Source organism: Physeter macrocephalus, chromosome 13 (assembly GCF_002837175.3).
Source record: "Physeter macrocephalus isolate SW-GA chromosome 13, ASM283717v5, whole genome shotgun sequence".
In the NCBI taxonomy this organism is placed as follows: Eukaryota; Metazoa; Chordata; class Mammalia; order Artiodactyla; family Physeteridae; genus Physeter; species Physeter macrocephalus.
The window spans coordinates 5,036,556-5,055,608 of NC_041226.1; the positions used below are offsets into that span (position 1 = coordinate 5,036,556).

At 43.4% G+C, this 19,053-nt stretch overlaps 1 protein-coding gene across 1 annotated transcript in view; it reads right to left on the reverse strand.

The window, feature by feature from the left end:
* USP12 (ubiquitin specific peptidase 12) overlaps nucleotides 1-19,053 on the reverse strand; it is an 80,077-nt gene that overhangs the window by 40,002 nt on the left and 21,022 nt on the right. The window contains exon 2 of the mRNA XM_024125958.3: nucleotides 4,291-4,371. Coding sequence (XP_023981726.1) covers nucleotides 4,291-4,371 — 81 coding nt within the window. The remainder of the gene's footprint in view (nucleotides 1-4,290; nucleotides 4,372-19,053) is intronic.

Sequence of the window (19,053 nt, forward strand, 5' to 3'; positions counted from 1 at the left end):
GGGCACGAACCTGTGTCCCCTGCATCGGCAGGCGGACTCTCAACCACTGCGCCACCAGGCAAGCCCTCCAACCTTAATTTTTAAGGGACTCTATAGTAGTGTGATAACTCTACAAAGAAAAAAGGCGGAAGGAAACGAGAGAGAAGGGTGATGACAATTTAAGAGCTGAAAACAGAGCTTATGGAAAACGGTGAAAGGTACGCAACACAGCTGCAAAGCAGCCTGAGCGCACAGATCAAAGAAGTTCATCACTATCCTAGTTCTCCTGCATCTACTCTGACCACCAATTTATTTCTGCGTATAATTCAAGGTGTTCCTCAATCTTTCACAGCTGGAGCCCTGGCTACCTCAGGGATCTCAATTCTTCATCATAATAACCAGGCACAGAGATCAGAAACTGTTATCAGAAATTCCTGCTTTCCTTGGTTTTACTGAATCTCGGTTACTCAGCTTCAGGGAGAAATACAAATTCTACCTTTTGAATTTAGATTGATGCACATGAAGTAATAAAAATGATACCTTCTTAGAAACTTTTTTTGTTTCTTTACACACAATCAACACTGGTATTTGGATACTGGTATCCAATTAAAAACAACATATCAGGGCTTCCCTGGTGGCGCAGTGGTTGCGCGTCCGCCTGCCGATGCAGGGGAACCGGGTTCGCGCCCCGGTCCGGGAGGATCCCACATGCCGCGGAGCGGCTGGGCCCGTGAGCCATGGCCGCTGAGCCTGCGCGTCCGGAGCCTGTGCTCCGCAACGGGAGGGGCCCCAGCAGAGAGAGGCCCGCATACCACAAAAAAAAAAAAAACAAAAAAAAAAAAACCATATCAGCAGAAGAAAAAATAATACAGAGCTTTAAGACTCGTTTACTTGTTTTGAGGTTATCTGCAAAAAAGTCAGTTAGACACAAAATGGAGAGACTGGAATGTTTATGCTGGAGAAGGTAAAGGGAAAACAGCCTTCAATATAGAAAATACTACTATTCTAAGGAAAATGGGTTCTTCTGGGACAGTAAAAATGGGCACAACTTTTCTACAATTTAAGACACAAATTAGCTTTGGAGGCTGAGCCGAATAAGGGTGGTGGCCAGCCACAGGGAAAGGGCAATGAGACTGAAGAACTGGGGTCTGCCACCCCCAGAACTGAAATGAGGCTTCTGATCACTAGACAACTCTGTAAGTATGAGCATTTCAGATATTAGAAGTAGAGGCCAGACTGCTCAATAAGCAAGAAAAATTAAAAACATTCATTTAACTCTCCTCCCCATGATACCCCAATAAAATGACAGTAAAAGAACAGATTAGGCAAAAACTCAGCAGGCCAAAGAAGACAATGACAGATTAGAGATATCAGCGAACTTCCAGAAAACAGAAGGCAGACGGAGGAGAAGTAGCCCAAATGTCTCTAAGAGACAAATGGGAAACAATGGACTCACCTCTAAAGGGTCAGAGACGTTTTGTGGGGTGGGGACCTCTGAGAACCCAAGTCTGGTTGTCAGCCTTTAAAAGGACCATTTAGACCCCCAGGCACTCAACTCTGCCTTCAGCTGCAGGTTTAGTCTCCACGGAAGATGAAGAGGAGACTCTGGGTGGAGAACCCTTAAGGACAGCAGTGAGGCAGCGAGCAGGAAACAGGACCAAATAAAACCCCGAATAACTCCCCCCCACCCCAGACAGGCACTGGAGGAGGCCTCCCGGCAGAAGATAAACAGCCCCAGAGCGACAGCTCCAGCTACTGAAATGGGATGGGGGCCATGGGAGGGAGGGGCATTCGCCAGGGGCCACTCTAGACTGAAAGAGCAGCCCCACCACAACACAAGAAGTCCCAGTCATCCTTTCAGCATTTCACCCTTATAGATGAGTACAATTTGAGGAAAGCTTCCAACAGGAAAGATACCAAAGTTTAAAAGGGAGTGGGGAATAAACTCCAAGGTCTCAGAAGCAATCCAGTAAGCATCAGAAAAGCCCAGCAACCACAAAAACTATAAATGACATCCTGAGAAAAGGAACAGAAAATACTGCCCCCGTGAAACAAGAGAAGAAAAAAAACTAACATTCTAAGAAATAAAAAATGCAATGAGCTGGACAAAAAAGTTGAAGATACAGTCTAAAATGTAGAATAAGGCAGATGATCAAAAATGGGAGAATTAGAAAAAGAAAGAATCAGTCTAAGTGTTTCAATATACAACTAACCATATCAAAAAAAGACAAAACAGAGAAATTACAATGATAGGAAGAAAATTATCCCAATAATAGTATCAGAAATGTTTTACAACTGAGGGAAATTAATCATCAGTCTGAATGGGTCCATAAACACTCAGCACAACAGGGTCCCCATCAAGACACAGGATGAGATTTCAGAACACTGTGGATAGAGAATATCCTTAAGGCCTCCCAAAAACTTTTTAAAGGGGGAAAAAAAAAGCCCTGTACATAAGAGATCAAGAAGCAGAATGGCATCCACCCTCTCAGCATCAGCAGAAGCCAGAAAGCAGCGGAGTAAGCCCTGAAAAATTCTGAAGGAAGGTTGTAACCTAGGATGGATATCTAGCTCTAACAATAACCAAAACAGTCTTAAATATACAAGATCTCAAAGTTTGTATCCATGCACGCTTCCTAAACAAGCATCTACAGAATGTGTTCCACGAAGCAAGGGAGGAAAAACCCGGAAAGAAGTCGGGATGAAGGAAAGGAGACAAGTGCAGGGAATGTGAAGGGCGATGGAAGAGACGCCACCAGGCACAGGCTGCACAGCAGGAGGAACGGGGGGCTGGGTGGTACCTGACAGGCACGGCTCAGTGGAAACTGATACTGAGAAGGTCTTTTTGGCTTTCTTTAGTTCTGCTGAAGGCTTTGGGAAGAATAAATGAAAGTTTAGGACATGGAGAAATAAAGCAATGATTAATTCCATATTGGGAGAACTGGGGGAAAGTGAAGTTGGGCAGGGATGGTGAGAAAAGAGAGTGAAGTTTCTTATCTGCCAAAACAGGAAGTCAGTAGATTTTTTTTTTTTTAATGGCAGTATAAGTACCTTATTTAGGCTGTAAGGATACATTCCAGAAAAAATAGCCCGAGGACTAATGAGTGGCCTCCTCTAGGGAGGGGAAGAGGAGGAGGGTGGGCACTGCTGATCCTGTGTTACTAGCTTATGCCCGGCGCAGACAGAGAAGGGTCCCCAAGCAAGGCAAGACACACATACCACTGCAAATGCCCTCCTCAAATTGCACAAGAAATCTATCTGTACATAATGACGTGCCAGTACTCAGTAACACACCAATCTGTTCAATATAACTTACTTTCTTACCTGTATTATCACCAATACACATATTTTAAAACACTCACCATGGATCCACCTAACAGTACAGTACAGCGTAAACTACCATGACAACCATATAACAAAGATCTGTGGTGTTTTCTCATGATTCAGGGAAGAGTTAAAAATTCTAAAGAAAGTTCTTCCGAAGTTTTAATAATGTATAATTACAATGATTACCTCCACAAGGGCAAGGCTATGTTTTTTTCTTACATTTCACACTTTTAAATCTAGACCACTGGGACAACGCCAGAAACAAACTGACAAAGACGCTGTAGACACGTGGGGGCATTTACAAAACTATATTTATATCTGTACCTTTGGACCACTTATATTTAGACACGTAAATAATTCTCAAAGAATCAAAGAGATCATTTGGTCTAGGCCATATGAAATTTGGGTTATGAGAAAATTCTGACACAAAATAGGAAAAAAAAAAATCAGGCTGACAAGTTAGAAACTGTTCCAAGACTCTTTAAGACTTCAGGCAATGGGGACTTCCCTGGTGGCGCAGTGGTTGAGAGTCCACCTGCCAATGCAGGGGACACGGGTTCGAGCCCTGGTCCGGGAAGATCCCACATGCCGCAGAGCAACTAAGCCCGTGCGCCACAACTACTGAGCCTGCGCTCTAGAGAGCCCGTGAGCCACAACTACTGAAGCCTGTGCACCTAGAGCCTGGGATCTGCCACAAGAGAAGCCACCGCAACGAGAAGCCCGCACACCGCCATGAAGACCCAACGCAGCCGAAAATAAATAAATAAATAAATAAATAATAAATTAAAAAAAAAAAAAAAAGACTTCAGGCAATGTTGTTTCCCTCCCATTAGAGATAATTTTGAAATTCCAAGTCATGCTTCCTGGCATTAAGTCTACTGATACAAAGGAACAAATTTCCTTTAATAAGTTATGAACTGCATTCACCATTGTTAACACCACTTCCAAGCGTAATCTGGGGGCTACGTGCCAACGGGTACTTACGTTGACTAACCCGAAGTAATGCTCGTTGACTGGGAACTGCTCCGGACCGATCTCTTTCTCTAATGCCGAGGCATTGGCGCCCTATAAAGTGAAAACAGAAATCTTAGTATTTACAGTATTTCCCAAGACTGTCACAATTATATACACATTATAGAGAAACCCTTCAAATAATTTTCTTGTTCCCTATAACCACCTAACATTATGGAAAGAAAATAAAGGGTGATAGTGAAGAATAAAGGCTTTTAATAATATGACTAAAAGCTAGTTTGCAGGAACATTCTCATGGACAGAGCCTGGATCAAGGAAGTATATCAGATCCTGTTCCTTGTTTTAAGTAATGGATGAGAGCCCCTGCTGTATCACATGGTCTAACAGGAGTGTAAGCTCAGAGCAGCCATCTCAGAGGGCTGAAATTTTGTGAAATTAAATATGCATATATTCAGTGACCTAACACTTCTTCAGAGGTATATACCTGAAAAATTCTCACACAGAATTAAAGGTGACAAGAACGTTTGCTGAAATGTCATTGACTGCACAGCTGACCACAATCTAGATGGTCTATAAAATGACAGCATACTAGTAGCAGTCAGAATAAATGAACTAGATTTACATACAGGAACATGGATATTTGTCAAAAACATAATATTAAGTAAACAAAGTAAAAACGAGACCAACACAGACCACTACCACATATATATATAAAACAGTACATGGCAAACGGGCTGGAAGGATGTAAATGAAACACACTTGAGTGGGGCTGGAAGAAGAGGGCCAGGATGTGGACTGCAGGGTGAAGGACGAAAAGGAAAAGATAAAATAAAGCCCAACAAGAGAGGGGCCTTGCCCAGACAGTAACTGCGTGTCATGGTCTCAGGAATACGACCGACTCAATTCTGTGCACCCGAGGTCTCTGAAGGAACAGGGACGGGGAGTCGGGGGAAGCAGTGGGCAGCACACAGGCCCTGAGCGCCGGCACACACTAGCAAATGGGCTCGAGACGTAGCCTGAAAGGGAAGCAAAAGCAATTCTGAAAACATAGTAACTCTGCACAAGTCCACCTGGAAATTCCCAAGAACACACACTACCAGACAAATACAACTGATACTACTCACAAAACAGCCGAACACCACCTTGCGGAGCTGCACACAAGACGACAACGCGACACACGCGCCATGCCTCCCCAGGGGTGCGACCACGGCCAACACCACCTGGTGCCCGCAGCCCGCCCCTGCCGTTTCCGGAGCCTGGGAAGCCCAGACCTTTGTCAGACGACGCCTCTTCAACTTCCTGATGGGCCAGGCCTGAAATAAGTACTGACGAAAGGGACCGGGTGGGTTAGTGGTCAAGTTCCACCAAAACGAGACATTTCCTCTAGAACGCCCTCCAGCCATCCAGCACTTGCATATATACATGATACTGTCTTTATTTTTTTAATTTAGGAATTACTGTTCGGCTTTCTATAAATCCCCGACACGATCACTAGTTCACAGATACTATTTATTTCTAAATTTGGCTCTCCATGAACTGTTTTATAACGACATGAAATTCAGTTATTACAGCAACTTCAAGATCCACGGAACAGAACTGTCTTGGTGGCGGACTACAAGCCCGCTCTCCGCCCCCGCCAGCTCAAGTATCTTGTCGCAGAATTTCCTCACACATGTTGAAAACTATCACTAAGCCAGACGCAAGAATTTAAACTGATATTGGTGTATTCAAATGAGTATAACCCCTTTCCCCCCCCACACACAAAAAGACAAGAAAAGGTGCTATTATCCAAAGTACAACCTCCTGCATCTATGTACTTGGGACAATAAAATGCCAGTACACATACCTGGGGAAAGCATTTCTGGCCCTCGGGATGAAGCAAGAACAGAACACCACGTGAGCATTCTCCGCTGTAACACCGATCGCATGCCACACCCGTGTGCTCTGACCACCCCATGTCCCACTGGTGTCCCTACACGTTTCTAGGCGCTGCTCAGAAAGCCCTTCCCCCACCCATCCTGGCCTCAGGGTAGTTTTGACTAGGGTTCAAGTTCTTTAGCCTCTCCGTGCCTCAAGTTCCTAAGGATAAGAGGGAAATGGCACCAACTACTTTACAGAGTGGCTACGAATAAACTGAGTTGAAGCTTTTGTAAAAGCATCCGGCTGTGCCTTGTACGTGAGCCGGTGTCCGTAAATGCTGCTTCTCTTCTCTCCCTTCCCTTCAATTCCAAGGGGAAGAAAAGCTACTCTCATTGGCCAGCAATATTAATAAATATGACCGGCTCCATGCAATAGCTAAGAAATAACAAGAGAAGGAAACAAAAATCAGAAGGAGAAAATGAGGAAGCTTCATAAAAAAAATAGATCATCTCCTCAATCTGGCCAACTCCACAACACGGTCCCTGGAAGAACCCTCATAATACTCCCCAAAAGCCGAACCACCAGCAGAACCACAATCCAACGAGGCTGGACTGAGGAGGAGGTGAAGTGCGATGAAGTGGAAACTCAGACCACTGTCATTTAACCTTTCTGGTAATTTAAGACTTTTTATTCGCAAAATAAAAGGGCCAGTCTCCTCAGCAATTTTCCAAACCCCCAGCTCTAAGCTCATCTGTTGGGTTTTCAAGTAAGCCTTTACACAAACTTAGGTTTTCACAGCCGAAGATCAGGTAATTTCTAAAGTGTCTTCTAACTTAACGTTCTGTCATATTTCCAATCACTTTCGTCGACACTTCTGAGGACACTACTGTATTAACACAAAGCTCCAGGGAATTCTAAGCCAACCGACACATGCCGAGCAACACGGTTCGACAGGGAAGGATTGTGGCTGCAGATACAGCAAGGGCAGCAGATGGAAATGGACAGTACAGAGAGGACAGAATTTGCCTGGCGACAGTTCTAAAGTAAGGCACAGCACAGTAAACTATGCCTCAGTACAGCATAATGACGCCGCGGAGCGGATTCTGTGAACTACAGGAGGATAGTCCCACGGCAGGAATTCAAGACCTTCCTGCAGAAATGACCAGAGCACGTGCCTACCTCTAGCCAAATGCTAACTACAAAGGCAAAGTGTAGACAAAGCAATCCAGTTTCCGATGAGTGTTTTTTTTTTTTAAATTTAAGTGTTTTCAAAACTATAGTTAGATATAACTGGTGAAAAACCACCACGAAGCCGAAAACTTGCCACACAATTTTTAGTACGTTTACCAGAGTTCTCAAACATCATCCCTTGAAGATTTTATTGAAGGCTGACACACCCTATCATGTCAACAGTCAGTCAAGCACCGCAAGATTTAAATTGAGCCTAGAACAAGTCAACATCCAATAGTAATGGCTCTGAACAGCCTTGCATCCCCACACTTGAGAAATATGACCCTACTGCAATTAACAGTGCTTTACAAAATCACGATCCTTTACTGGGATAAAGGGAAGAAATGTTGGTGTTCTCAGTTAGGAATTTCTGCTCTAAAGCTTTCGTGGGGAACAGGATTCATTTGTTTTGTCTGAGAACACGGCACACTCAGAAGGAAGAAGACGTTCTTTCTGACTGTTCTGTCTCCATTTTTGTAACTTACATAAGATTATTTTAGACTCAGTACCTATTACTACAAATTCATCAAGAAGAAGTAATTAGATATTCGTGACCCTCCTGATGAAAACAACCAAAAGGTGAATGAATTTTTTTAATTAAAACAATAATAATTTACTGAGCTGGTGAGAAAATAAGGAATCTGCAGAAACCAAAAAATGAAGCCATGGGAGAACCCTGGGAGATAAGCAAATGCCAAAGACAGATTTTACATGGAGGTCACCTGCCAACACTAGTGACCTGTGCACCCTACTCTGACAGCTGGATGGAACAGAGCATGGTAACCGGTGCTGAAGCTTAGGGCCCACCAAAGACAGGGAGGCCAGCAGAAGACCCCAGCATGACAGTGAGCCCAAGAGGGCTACGTCTTCAGCTAAGGGGTGGAACGAGAAATAACCCTGCACCACAGAAGGAGACGGCAACGAAACCTGCCTGACCTGTCCTTGGTGTGGGAGTGGGGGAGATGATAAATATCTTCCCAACAGTCATAACCACAAGCTGGCCCTAATCAAAGCTTGTGACCCAAATTCACACGTGCTATATGATCTTACAAACAAACAAAATCAGGCAGAAAATGTAATTCAAAGAGGTCCTGAGTTGACAGTGCCCTCTTCCACCTTATAACTAGCAAGCAACGGAATTACAAACTCACTCTAGAAGACAAATTCAATCCACCCCACGAAGAATTCCCACGAATAGAACTCCAAGAGATTTGAGTTCACAATCAAAAATCACACATACACAGAAAAACAGAAAAACAAAGCATCACGAGTAAAAGCCAGCAGAAGCACAGATGGCAGAATTAGATTCAAGATATTAAATACCAGGACTACTTCAGACATGATATAAAGCAAACGCTTACTATGTGCAAAGAAATAGCAAAAGCTTGATTATGAGAACAAAGATGAGAATTTAAAGCCTAAGCTTATTTTTTTAAAGCACCAAATAAAACTTCTAAATATAAAAATTATAAAACTTTTAAATATAAATATTAATTGAGGGGCTTCCCTGGTGGCGCAGTGGTTGCGCGTCCGCCTGCCGATGCAGGGGAATCGGGTTCGCGCCCCGGTCCGGGAGGATCCCAAGTGCCGCGGAGCGGCTGGGCCCGTGAGCCATGGTCGCTGAGCCTGCGCGTCCGGAGCCTGTGCTCCGCAACGGGAGAGGCCACGACAGGGGGAGGCCCGCATACCACAAAAAAAAAAAAAAAAAAAAAAAAAAAAAAAAATTAATTGAAAGCTAAAAACTCAATGGTAACTATGAAGACAGTTCAAAACAACAACAACAACAACAAACAACAGTGGTTGCCAGGGATTAAGGAGAAGGAGGGATGAACAGGCAGAGCTGAGAGGATTTTTAGGGCAGTGGAAATACTCTGTATGATACTATAATGATGAATACATGTCATCATACATTTGTTCAAACCCACAGAAAGTATACCAAGGGTACACTGTAGTGTAAACTATGAACTTTAGGTGATTATGATGTGTCAGCATAGGTTCATCAATTGTAATAAGTGTGCCACTCTGGAGGGGCTGTTGACAAGGGGTGAGGCTGTGCACGTGTGGGCAGGAGGTATATGGGAAATCTCTGTACTTTCCCTTCAATTTTGCTGTGAAACTAAAACTGTTCTTAAAAAAAAAAAGTTTAATAAAATAAATAAATAAAATCAGAAAGAAAAGAAACCTCAATGGCTGTGCTTGAGAAACAAGGTTAATATTGGGTAATATTTTAAAATCAATATCCCTGTCAATATAATGCTACTAATTGAAACTAAAGGTTTATTAAAAATAGGAAGTATTGTTTTATGGAAAAAATTTCACGGAAAAATGGAGCCATTATGGAGCTACTGAGAGAGACCAGGGTACACTAAAAATAGCACTCAACTAGCAAAGCTACAGGCTTGAGTCTGGCTCTGGCCATGCCACTAACTAGCTGTAATACCTTGAGAAAAAATGCTTCTCTCTCGGGACCTGGGTTCTCTCGTATGTAAGATCTTGATCTCTATAGTACCTCCATCCCCACATTTCTAACAATGTGTGAACCTACTGGCTCTTCCAATCTTATTAAAACATTAAGGATAAAATGTTGCACAGTCTATTAAAGGTGAGACACTAACAAGGCTCTGGATGAAAGTTGGTACAGTATCATCCTCAGAAACAATCATCCCATGTGAGACTGTGCAGGCCGTGGAGTTAAGTGCCTCCTTAAACCCACCTAGTATGATTCTCAGAAAGCTGAATGATGCCAAAAATAACCATCCAAGTGAAAGAAGAGTAAGTTGAAACTATAAGGATACCCTTTATTTGTTGATAAAGATACCTATGTTTTGAAGATACCATCTGCAAATAGGAAAAAAGAAAATCACTTGGGAGACAGCAGCTTCTGATTAAATAAGGTTTACACAGTCAATGGTGGAAAACACACATCTGACTGCCCTGCACGTGCCGTTGTGAGAAAGAAACAATTACACAAAAGCAAACTGATACCGAGGAATGTTTTCAAGAAAGTAAATTAAGGAAATCTCTTCCATAATCTAAAGCTAGACTATGGTAACAAAAAGTATCTATGAAGACATATCATTTTGAAAAGCTAATTATGTTCAGGGTATACTGTTTAAGAAAACAGGGTACTTAATACATTTTAGTAGGAAATAAAAAATGATAAAAACCTAAAAGATGAACATCTCCATCAAGAAAACATACTTATCAAGAATACAGTCGTCCCTCAGTATCTGTGGGGAATTGGTTCCAAGGACCTCCACATGTACCAAAATCCAAGGATGCTCAAGACCCTTATGTAAAGTGGTGTAGTACTTGAGTATAACCTATGCACACCCTCCCGTATGCTTTAAGTCATCTCTCAATTACTTCTAATACTCAATGCAATGTAAATGCTATGTAAATAGTTGCCAGCACACAGCAAATTCAAGTTTTGCTTTTTGGAACTTTCCAGAATTTTTTTCCCAAATATTTTCAGTCCTCGGACGTGGAACCCACAGATACGGACAGACGGCCAGCACTTCCTTCTTTACATTAGATGGTTACAGTTCTTTACAGCAGATAGTTTGCATTTAATACAAACATGAGAAAATACATTTTCCCCACTTCTGTGTTTCAAGTCATATCTTAGAATCCAGCGTTTATCATTCCAAGTTTAATACTGAAGTGGGTCAGATCAGGTCAGTACCCAAAGGAGAACTGCCAAAACAGGCAGGAAAGGTTTCCTGATGATCAAAGGAGCAAGTGACCTTAGCAAACTAAGAACAGCTCTGGGGGCACGGGAAGAGCCGACGTGAGGATGTGAACACAACAAAGAGGAAATGAATGCGAGCAGCAAAAGGATGACTCCAAAGTAGGAAGATGTAAGAAACACGTTTCTGTCTCCTAAACAAGAAAACGGAGAAGAAAGGGAGGGCTGAAAGTCCACGCCTGTTCTCCCGGAAAACGCTGTATCCCTGAAACTAAATCAAAGACAACAAACATTTTAATGAAAAAACAAACCATTTCCATAACCTAAGTTTCAGGCATCATAAAAATCATCTCAAAGCAGCAGTCCTTCAGAAAAGATGAACCTCAGTAAGCATCTGAGTACTTCTGCCCAGCCCTGTGCCAAAAGCTGCGGAAGGTTATTTTCAAACGGTCACACCCATTGGTGGCGGGGTGAGAACAACTCAGTGGATCTCAACCACCACTTTCTCTGTCAGTAAAACAGAACATATGACAGAACGTCTCCCTACCAAGAGGAAACAATGGTTTGTGGAACTTTTGTTCCAATATTCCGGTATGCATATATTAGGTCTAACTGTAAAGCGAATTTTCACTGTGGGTTCAAATCAGAAAACGTTTGATATACATTAAAAAGGATAAAGAGAAACTGCCAAAGTCATAATCCAACTGGGGAGTACACAGTGAATAAAAATTAGTTTTTCATGATGACAGGTAGAAAATTATTTTTAAAATAAATCTAAAGTTATAAAGGAGAGAACAGATACCAAACTGCTCTGCCACAACACAGTATGCACTACAGGGTGTCAGAACAGGAAAGACGCTGAGAGCTGGAGAATTTGGGGAAGGCTTCACAAACACATGGAACGAAAAGAGCCAAAAGCCTCGATCTTCCTTCAGAGGTATTTTCATCAGCGCTTTGCACGCGCCCTGATGCACGTGAGGGCGCGTCCCCCTCCAGCTCAGGCTGGGCGGCACTGAGCGAGGCCCGCAAACCGGGAGGCCTGCCTTCCTGGCCTGGTTCTAACACATGAACAACTAAGCGGCGTCACCTTCTGCAAATCACTGCTCACTTTCCTCCCCAGCAAGGTGAGAGAGACCAGATGTGTGGCACCTACTGAAAACCTAAAATGCTTCAATTCTAAAACAGTTAGCACCAATACAGAGTCACACTGAAGGCGTGAATTTAGGGCAAGCTATTTCACCCCGGGCCCCACTCTCCCCACCTCCCCAGCAGGGCAAACAACAGCCCCTCCGTGGCCTGTTTCCGCCAGATGGGCAGGAGGCGTTCAGAGCGAAGCCTGGCACCGAAGGCGCTGAGCACGCAGCCCCTCTGCTCCTTCCTACTCCCACCCTGGGCTGGGCCCCTCGAAGACCTGAAATTCCCACAGTGACTGAGGAAGGATCTGGGGGTCCCACACTCAGGACAGTGATTCTAAGAATCTTAGGCCCGCCACAGCGGCCTTCTCTGCTTGTAACTCTGCCATCAGAGTTAAAACGGGCTCCGCAGAAAGGACAAAGGACCCCCGGGACTGGCCCAGACCTAAGACGGCGCTGCCCTGTTGCGGCAGATCACAGGGGCTGCGAGTGCTTTTGAGAAGCAGCAGCCACACGGGGCAGAGCCACCCTGGCGAGACGGGCTGTGCTGCCAGCAACACTCAGCCGCGCAGGGAGGTCAGAGCCCAAGGCCAGCGCCCGAGGCCGGGCCCGAGGCAGGTCCTCCGGAAGCCATGTCCGTGAGCTCCTCCAAGAAGGGGAAACCGTCCAAGTTCACCGTCCAACGGTAGGTGTGCACACGTGCACACTGCACACGTCCGTGTGTATGTCCCATCCTCCCTCCTACCCGCCTGACCACACCCCGCCCCCAGGATTCTTCCCAGAAGAAATTAAAGGAGCTTACTTTCTCCTTCAACTGCCACCACAGGAGCACATATTACACGTGTAAAATTCCTCATCTAAGCTCTTCGGGAAAACTCAGTTCTATGATTAATCACTGGCCAAAGACTGAAAATTTAAAGTTACTCAGAAGTGGGCACTTACATAATCCTTTTCACCTAAAAGTGATACATGTATAGACATGCCACGTAAAAAACAGAAGCTAAGCAACAAATTACACATCTGCATCACTACTGTAAATCAATGACGAACGACCAAACCAAAAACAATAGGCATATAATTTTAACCGCTAAAAATTCAAATATCCACTAAAACTCAATGTTCCTATCAGACGTGAGCTAAAAGCTACAACCTTCAAATTATCTGACCTAATATCTCCAACGAAAAGTTTGGTTATATAATTCGTGGCTAAATGTGTGTTACTTACAGAGAATATTTATATGAAGAGAATAAAAGAAGACATAGATCCACTTCAAACCTCTGAAGTCAGTCAAGGAATGGAAAAGTGTTGGCACTGACCTGGTGCCACAACCAAAAAACGCATGCTTTGACCTGTATGTGATCACAAGACAAAGAATTACTGGAAAAAACCTCGGTAACTCATCTCTGTCAAAGCAACAGCAGTGACGCTGGGCTTCTTTAGCAAGAATTACTCTGTAACTCCTTCACATTTAGCTTAACAATCACATCAGAAAGAAAATTCTCCAACATGACCAAACACACTTAATGATTTGAATGGGCACAATGAACTTGACACATCTTACCCTTCTACCAAGGCCAAATAATTCACAAAATACCTTCATGGACGGTTAAACATTTAAAACACAGCTGTATCTGAACTCCATTACTGGCACCATACCTACGACAGGAAAGGGGGGCAGGATTTGGTTTTCACAGCATCTCTGCATACCTTTCAACGCAGAGATTCACCTGCATGGCCAAAGAGAATTACAAGAAACGTTTCATCGTTTTAAGCCCTTTCTACCACGTTCTTGACAGTTTTTATACGCTGTGTTACCAAATGTTTCGGCTCTATAAAAAACAAGGGGCCCTGGACTGGCGCCAGGCCAGCCCTCAGACACCTGACCTGTGCGGTGGTGCGCTCAATCAGAAAACGTGGGGCGATGCTTTTCCACTTACGAAAACAGGACCCCCTCTGTTTTCCCCAAATCCTAGGTTACAGTAAAGTGAATTATTTGTAAAGTCCCTCAGATTCCTGAGAGGAAAATCACCATATAGTTACAAGGTATTATTAAGTTGAAGTGAAATCAAAATTATATAAATTATTGACTGACTTATTCTGTTACGATAACAACAGAGTTCATACTCCAGATTCTAGGGGCTAACTGTAATAAAAACTAAAATTATCATCAAACTTAAATAGTTTTGTCAAATATAGAAAGGAACCGAGTGCAGCTGGCACCACGTGGCGTCCTGTGCAAAACGTCACTCAAAGCGGAATAATGTCACAGAAAGGACAGAGCAGGAAGTTCCGGGGTCAGTCCCTCCACCAACACCATTCAGCTGAACAATCCTCAGCATCAACTATTTCAGAACACTTACAACCAGGGGTTGTAAAACTCTTCTGATAAACTGAGAACATTTTCTAACTCATTTTATGAAACCAGCATTACCCTGACTCTGAAGCCAGACTAAGACTCTATAACTACAGGCAATATTCCTTACGAGCAGATGCAAAACCTCAACAAAGCACCAACAAACCAAATTCAGCAACATATTAAAAGGATTATTGACCAAGTGGGATAAATATCCAGAGTAAAGAACCCCAACAACTCAAGAACAAAAAAACAACCCAATTAAAAAATGGGCAAATGACTTGAATTGACATTTCTCCAAAGATGATATACAAATGGCAAGTAAGTACATTTAAAGATGCTCAGTATCACTACTCATTAGAGAAATGCAAACCAAAATCACAAGGTACCACTTCGCACCCAACAGGATGGCCAGAATCCAGGGGAAAAAAATGGAAAACAACAAGCATTGGTGAGGATGTGAAGACATTTGGTGGTTCCTCCAAAAATTAAATATGGCATTACCATATGGCGCAACAATTTCAATCCTAGGTATATATCCAAAAGATCTGAAAACAGGAAGTCAGACACTTGTGTGTCAATGTTCACAGCAGCATTAGTCGTTATAGCCAAAAGGTAGAAACAACTCCAAATGTCCATCAAGAGAGGAATAAACAAAATGTGGAATAATATAAAGGAATATTATTCAGCCATATAAAGAAATGAAGTACTGATTCATGCATGCTACAACATGCATGAACTTTGAAAACATTATGCTAAGTGAAATAAGCCAGACATAAGAGGACAAACAGTGTATGATTCCACGTACATGAAATACCTACAACAGACAAATTCACAGAAGACAGAAAGCAGACTAAAAAAAAAAAAAAAAAAAAGAAAGCAGACTAGAGGGCAGTGAAGTCTGCAGACAGGGAGGCCAGGGAGGAATGGAGAGTTTTACTGAATGGCTACAGAGCTTCCGGTTGGGGTGATAAAAACATTTTGGAACTAGATAGTGGTGATGGCTGCACAATATGCTGAATGTAGTTATGTTACTGAAATCTACACCTAGAATTTAAATGGCCAATTTTATGTTATATATATTTGACCACAATTTTAAGAAAAAGACCAGGTGATCAAGGGTCAAGGACGCTACACTGGGATCCCAAAACAAGAGTTAATAAATCCGCTTCCTCTCCCACCATCGTTTTCCTGGAGAGCAAGTCACTTGTTGAAATTCAAAATTTCTTGGGTGAAAAACATCACTGCGGGGATCAGATAAGGCCAAGTGTTGCTTGTTTAGTGTCACAGCCCCAAAAGATAAGTTAATCCTTGAAGCAAACAACATCTACATTCAACTGCTTTGACTCAGCAAGCTACAACAGTGCAAAACAAAGACATCAGGAAAATTCTGGGAGGCACCTATGTCTGAGAAAAGATCCGTTCAGCAGGGCAGACAGGAAGTGTCGTCCAGCTGCTGAAACAGCAAGAGGCTGAATGACACCCAGTGTTCATGGGTGGCGCTTCTTAAAAACTGCAGTAAAATTCATGTTTTAAAATAAACACAGATTTACATATTTTAAATACAACTAGAATACAATTTGCAGAACGCAGGGAGAAATCAGTGTGGGAACCTGAGTTTGGCGACGTTATAAACTTCCCGTGCGGAGGCAGCAGGACCAGCGGGGGCCCGGAATCGGGGACAGAGTCTGAGCCCAAGCTCGGCACCACTTCATGAGCCATGAACAAGTCACTGTACCCGGCTTGGTCTCCCCACCTTTTAATACAGGGAAACACCTACTCTGCCGAGCTCACAGGTGTGGAAATCAAACAACGAGAGTGAAACTTCACTTCGTAAAGGAATTAGAAGCATCAGTCACTCAAATTCTCCTAAGTGATCGTTTTACCAAACTGATCAACGCAATGGAAAATTCCAATAGAAGGCAGTGAAGTGCTTTACTTGTACTTTGTTTTGGAAGCTACTTGTGTAGGTAGAGGGAAAATACACAGCTCTTCAATCGATCCCGAAGTCTGAAGTTAGCTCCCTCTGGACAGTTGTCAAGAAGACTAGAACGAGCTTCAGGTCCGGTTTGGATGCCTTGTGCAACACTTTTATTTAATAAATACTGCAAGTTCACACACTGAAAACAATGCAAACTGTGGAGGGTAGAGAGAAAAACCTAAGTGTTAACTGCCACTCCCTCCCTTCAGGTCCTTTCCCCAGAGACACCGGCTGTGAACAGCTTGGTTTCAGCTCTAGGTGGTTATTATCACAGCTGTAAATAATCGCTATCTCATCAACAGCTTTAAATCTGCCCTGCAAATGAAAAACTGGCACACACACACTCCTCCAAGTCTCCTTCTCCACGTCACCTCCTAATTTTTATCACAAATCATTAGATATAATACTGCTTTAGGGCATCTAGTAATTCTACATTTAAATCTCTAGCTAGATTAACCAATTTCATAAAGGACTAAATTCCCGCCATGAAACCAGCTGCCTCTTCCTCTACTTCTCTCCTCCCTCCACTTGTTCACCTACGCAGGGACCGTAACACTTACATTTGCTTCTGTAGTGATAACTAGATCTGCCACCCGTTACTCAAAACCCAAGCGCTCCATGGACAGCGGCCCAGAGGGCAGCTAACGCCGCTCAGGAGCTTGACTCGAAGCAGACGGGGAGAAAGGTGCTGAACAACTTCGACGGAAGAAAAGCTTAGTTACGCGTGCGAAAAACTTTATAGGTAACTGCCAGAAAACAAAGAAAATATCATCACTGCAACAAAAGGCAGTACAGGAAAGCCAAAAAGAAAACAGCGAAGGAACAGAAATGTGGCCCTTGGTCATTAAACTACTGCCACTTAAAGGAGAACCAAGTTTCTTGTTCTCTTTCAAGCTCCCGCTTTTCCTTAAGTTTCCGGAAATCCTTGCTTAGCTGTTCTGACTCGCGAATGAAAGATGACCAGCATCGGTATCTCTGGCTGCGATTCCTCCGCATTCGTCCTGAAAGCGCTGGTTCCCAGTTCCAAGGAAGCGGGTGCTTGGAGGAGTAGGGAGGCCGGGTACCAGGGGGCGTGGCTGAGGGTGGCTGCATCCCAGCCCCACGTCTGCAGGGACACCGGCCCACCACACGCCCCTCCCTGATCTCTCCACTCCTGAGCCCTAACGGCCTATCCACCTCCAGACAGAAGGTCACCCGCTCTCTGCAAAGACCACGTCTCTGGCCTGACCCCACGTGCCAGCTACTCTGTGTGAACAGGAAGAGAGAGGCTCCCCTGAGCCAGCTCTTCCAGCGATTACCATGGTGATGGCATCACAGCCACACGCCAACCGTGAACTGCAGGCTCCAAATTCAAGCTTCCACAAGGGCTCTCTTGGGAGGACCACAGTCAGTTGTTCTGTTTAGTGGTTCCTTTCTTTCCCTGACACGACTTTTCAATCCTCTAGGAATTCCTCAAAAAGATCTGGTCCATCGGTAGCACCATTTACCCTCTACTTCTATTGTAGTTTAATAAACTGAGCACAAACAGCCACTCAGCACACGCATGCAGACACATCTTTCTGTTACGCCCACAGACACTGCTGAAGAGGTGGATGTGCACAGACTGGCCTCAGGGTCCTTTACGACAGATTTCTTATAAAACAAGAGTTTTTATTTTAACAAGTAGATTACTTCAAGCAGTCTACTCTCCACAGAATATATTACCTACATCATATAAAAAACTTCACTAATAAACACCTACAGTGATGGAAAGAGCCCCTCTGGTGCGAAATCAATCTCAGCAGAAACTCACAGCTCACGCCAAAGGCTGTTTCATTCAGATCACTGTTCCCAGCAATAATTCCAACAATGTTCTCTTAAGTATTACATAGAGAAACGTATAAGAAATTTATAGGTCAATTATCTACTTCAGAAAAATATTCAAATTTGTTCTAATTTATAAAAAATAATTTTACTAGTCATACATATAATTGAAATGTGTCACCACACTCAGACAAAAAGGACTAAAGCGGCTCTCTTTATAGGGTTGCTAAAGACCCATGGGACAGAACTTGGAGGCAATGTCCAGGGAAGTGCTTTGACCAAAAGCCATTCAATTTCTAAAATTTCTTTATCACATTTGGCTTGCCATCTGGACTCATCTTCTGTTTATATTCTGAAACTGACACAGGAAAAGGGGGAAAAAAACGTCTCCCCTATTCAGTCCGAGAGGAGGGAAAAGCAAGACTTCAGTGAGTCCAGAGTGAGAATGCACACATCACCTGCCCAAATACACGGGGCACCCTCAGAGAAGAGAGAGCTTCTTTCCATCCCGGTCCCCTAGAGCCTCTCCTATTACCAAAAAATACTCTCACAATTACTTCATTTTGAACAACAAAGGGTTATCCGAGGAAGTCTGAAACAACCCCAATAAATGATAATTCTAATTCCTTTACAGAAGAAGTAAGAAATTTGAACACATGTATTAATTATGCTAGAGATACGATCTCATTATAGTTCGTGATGGATGTTATCACAAAGGCGCCTTTA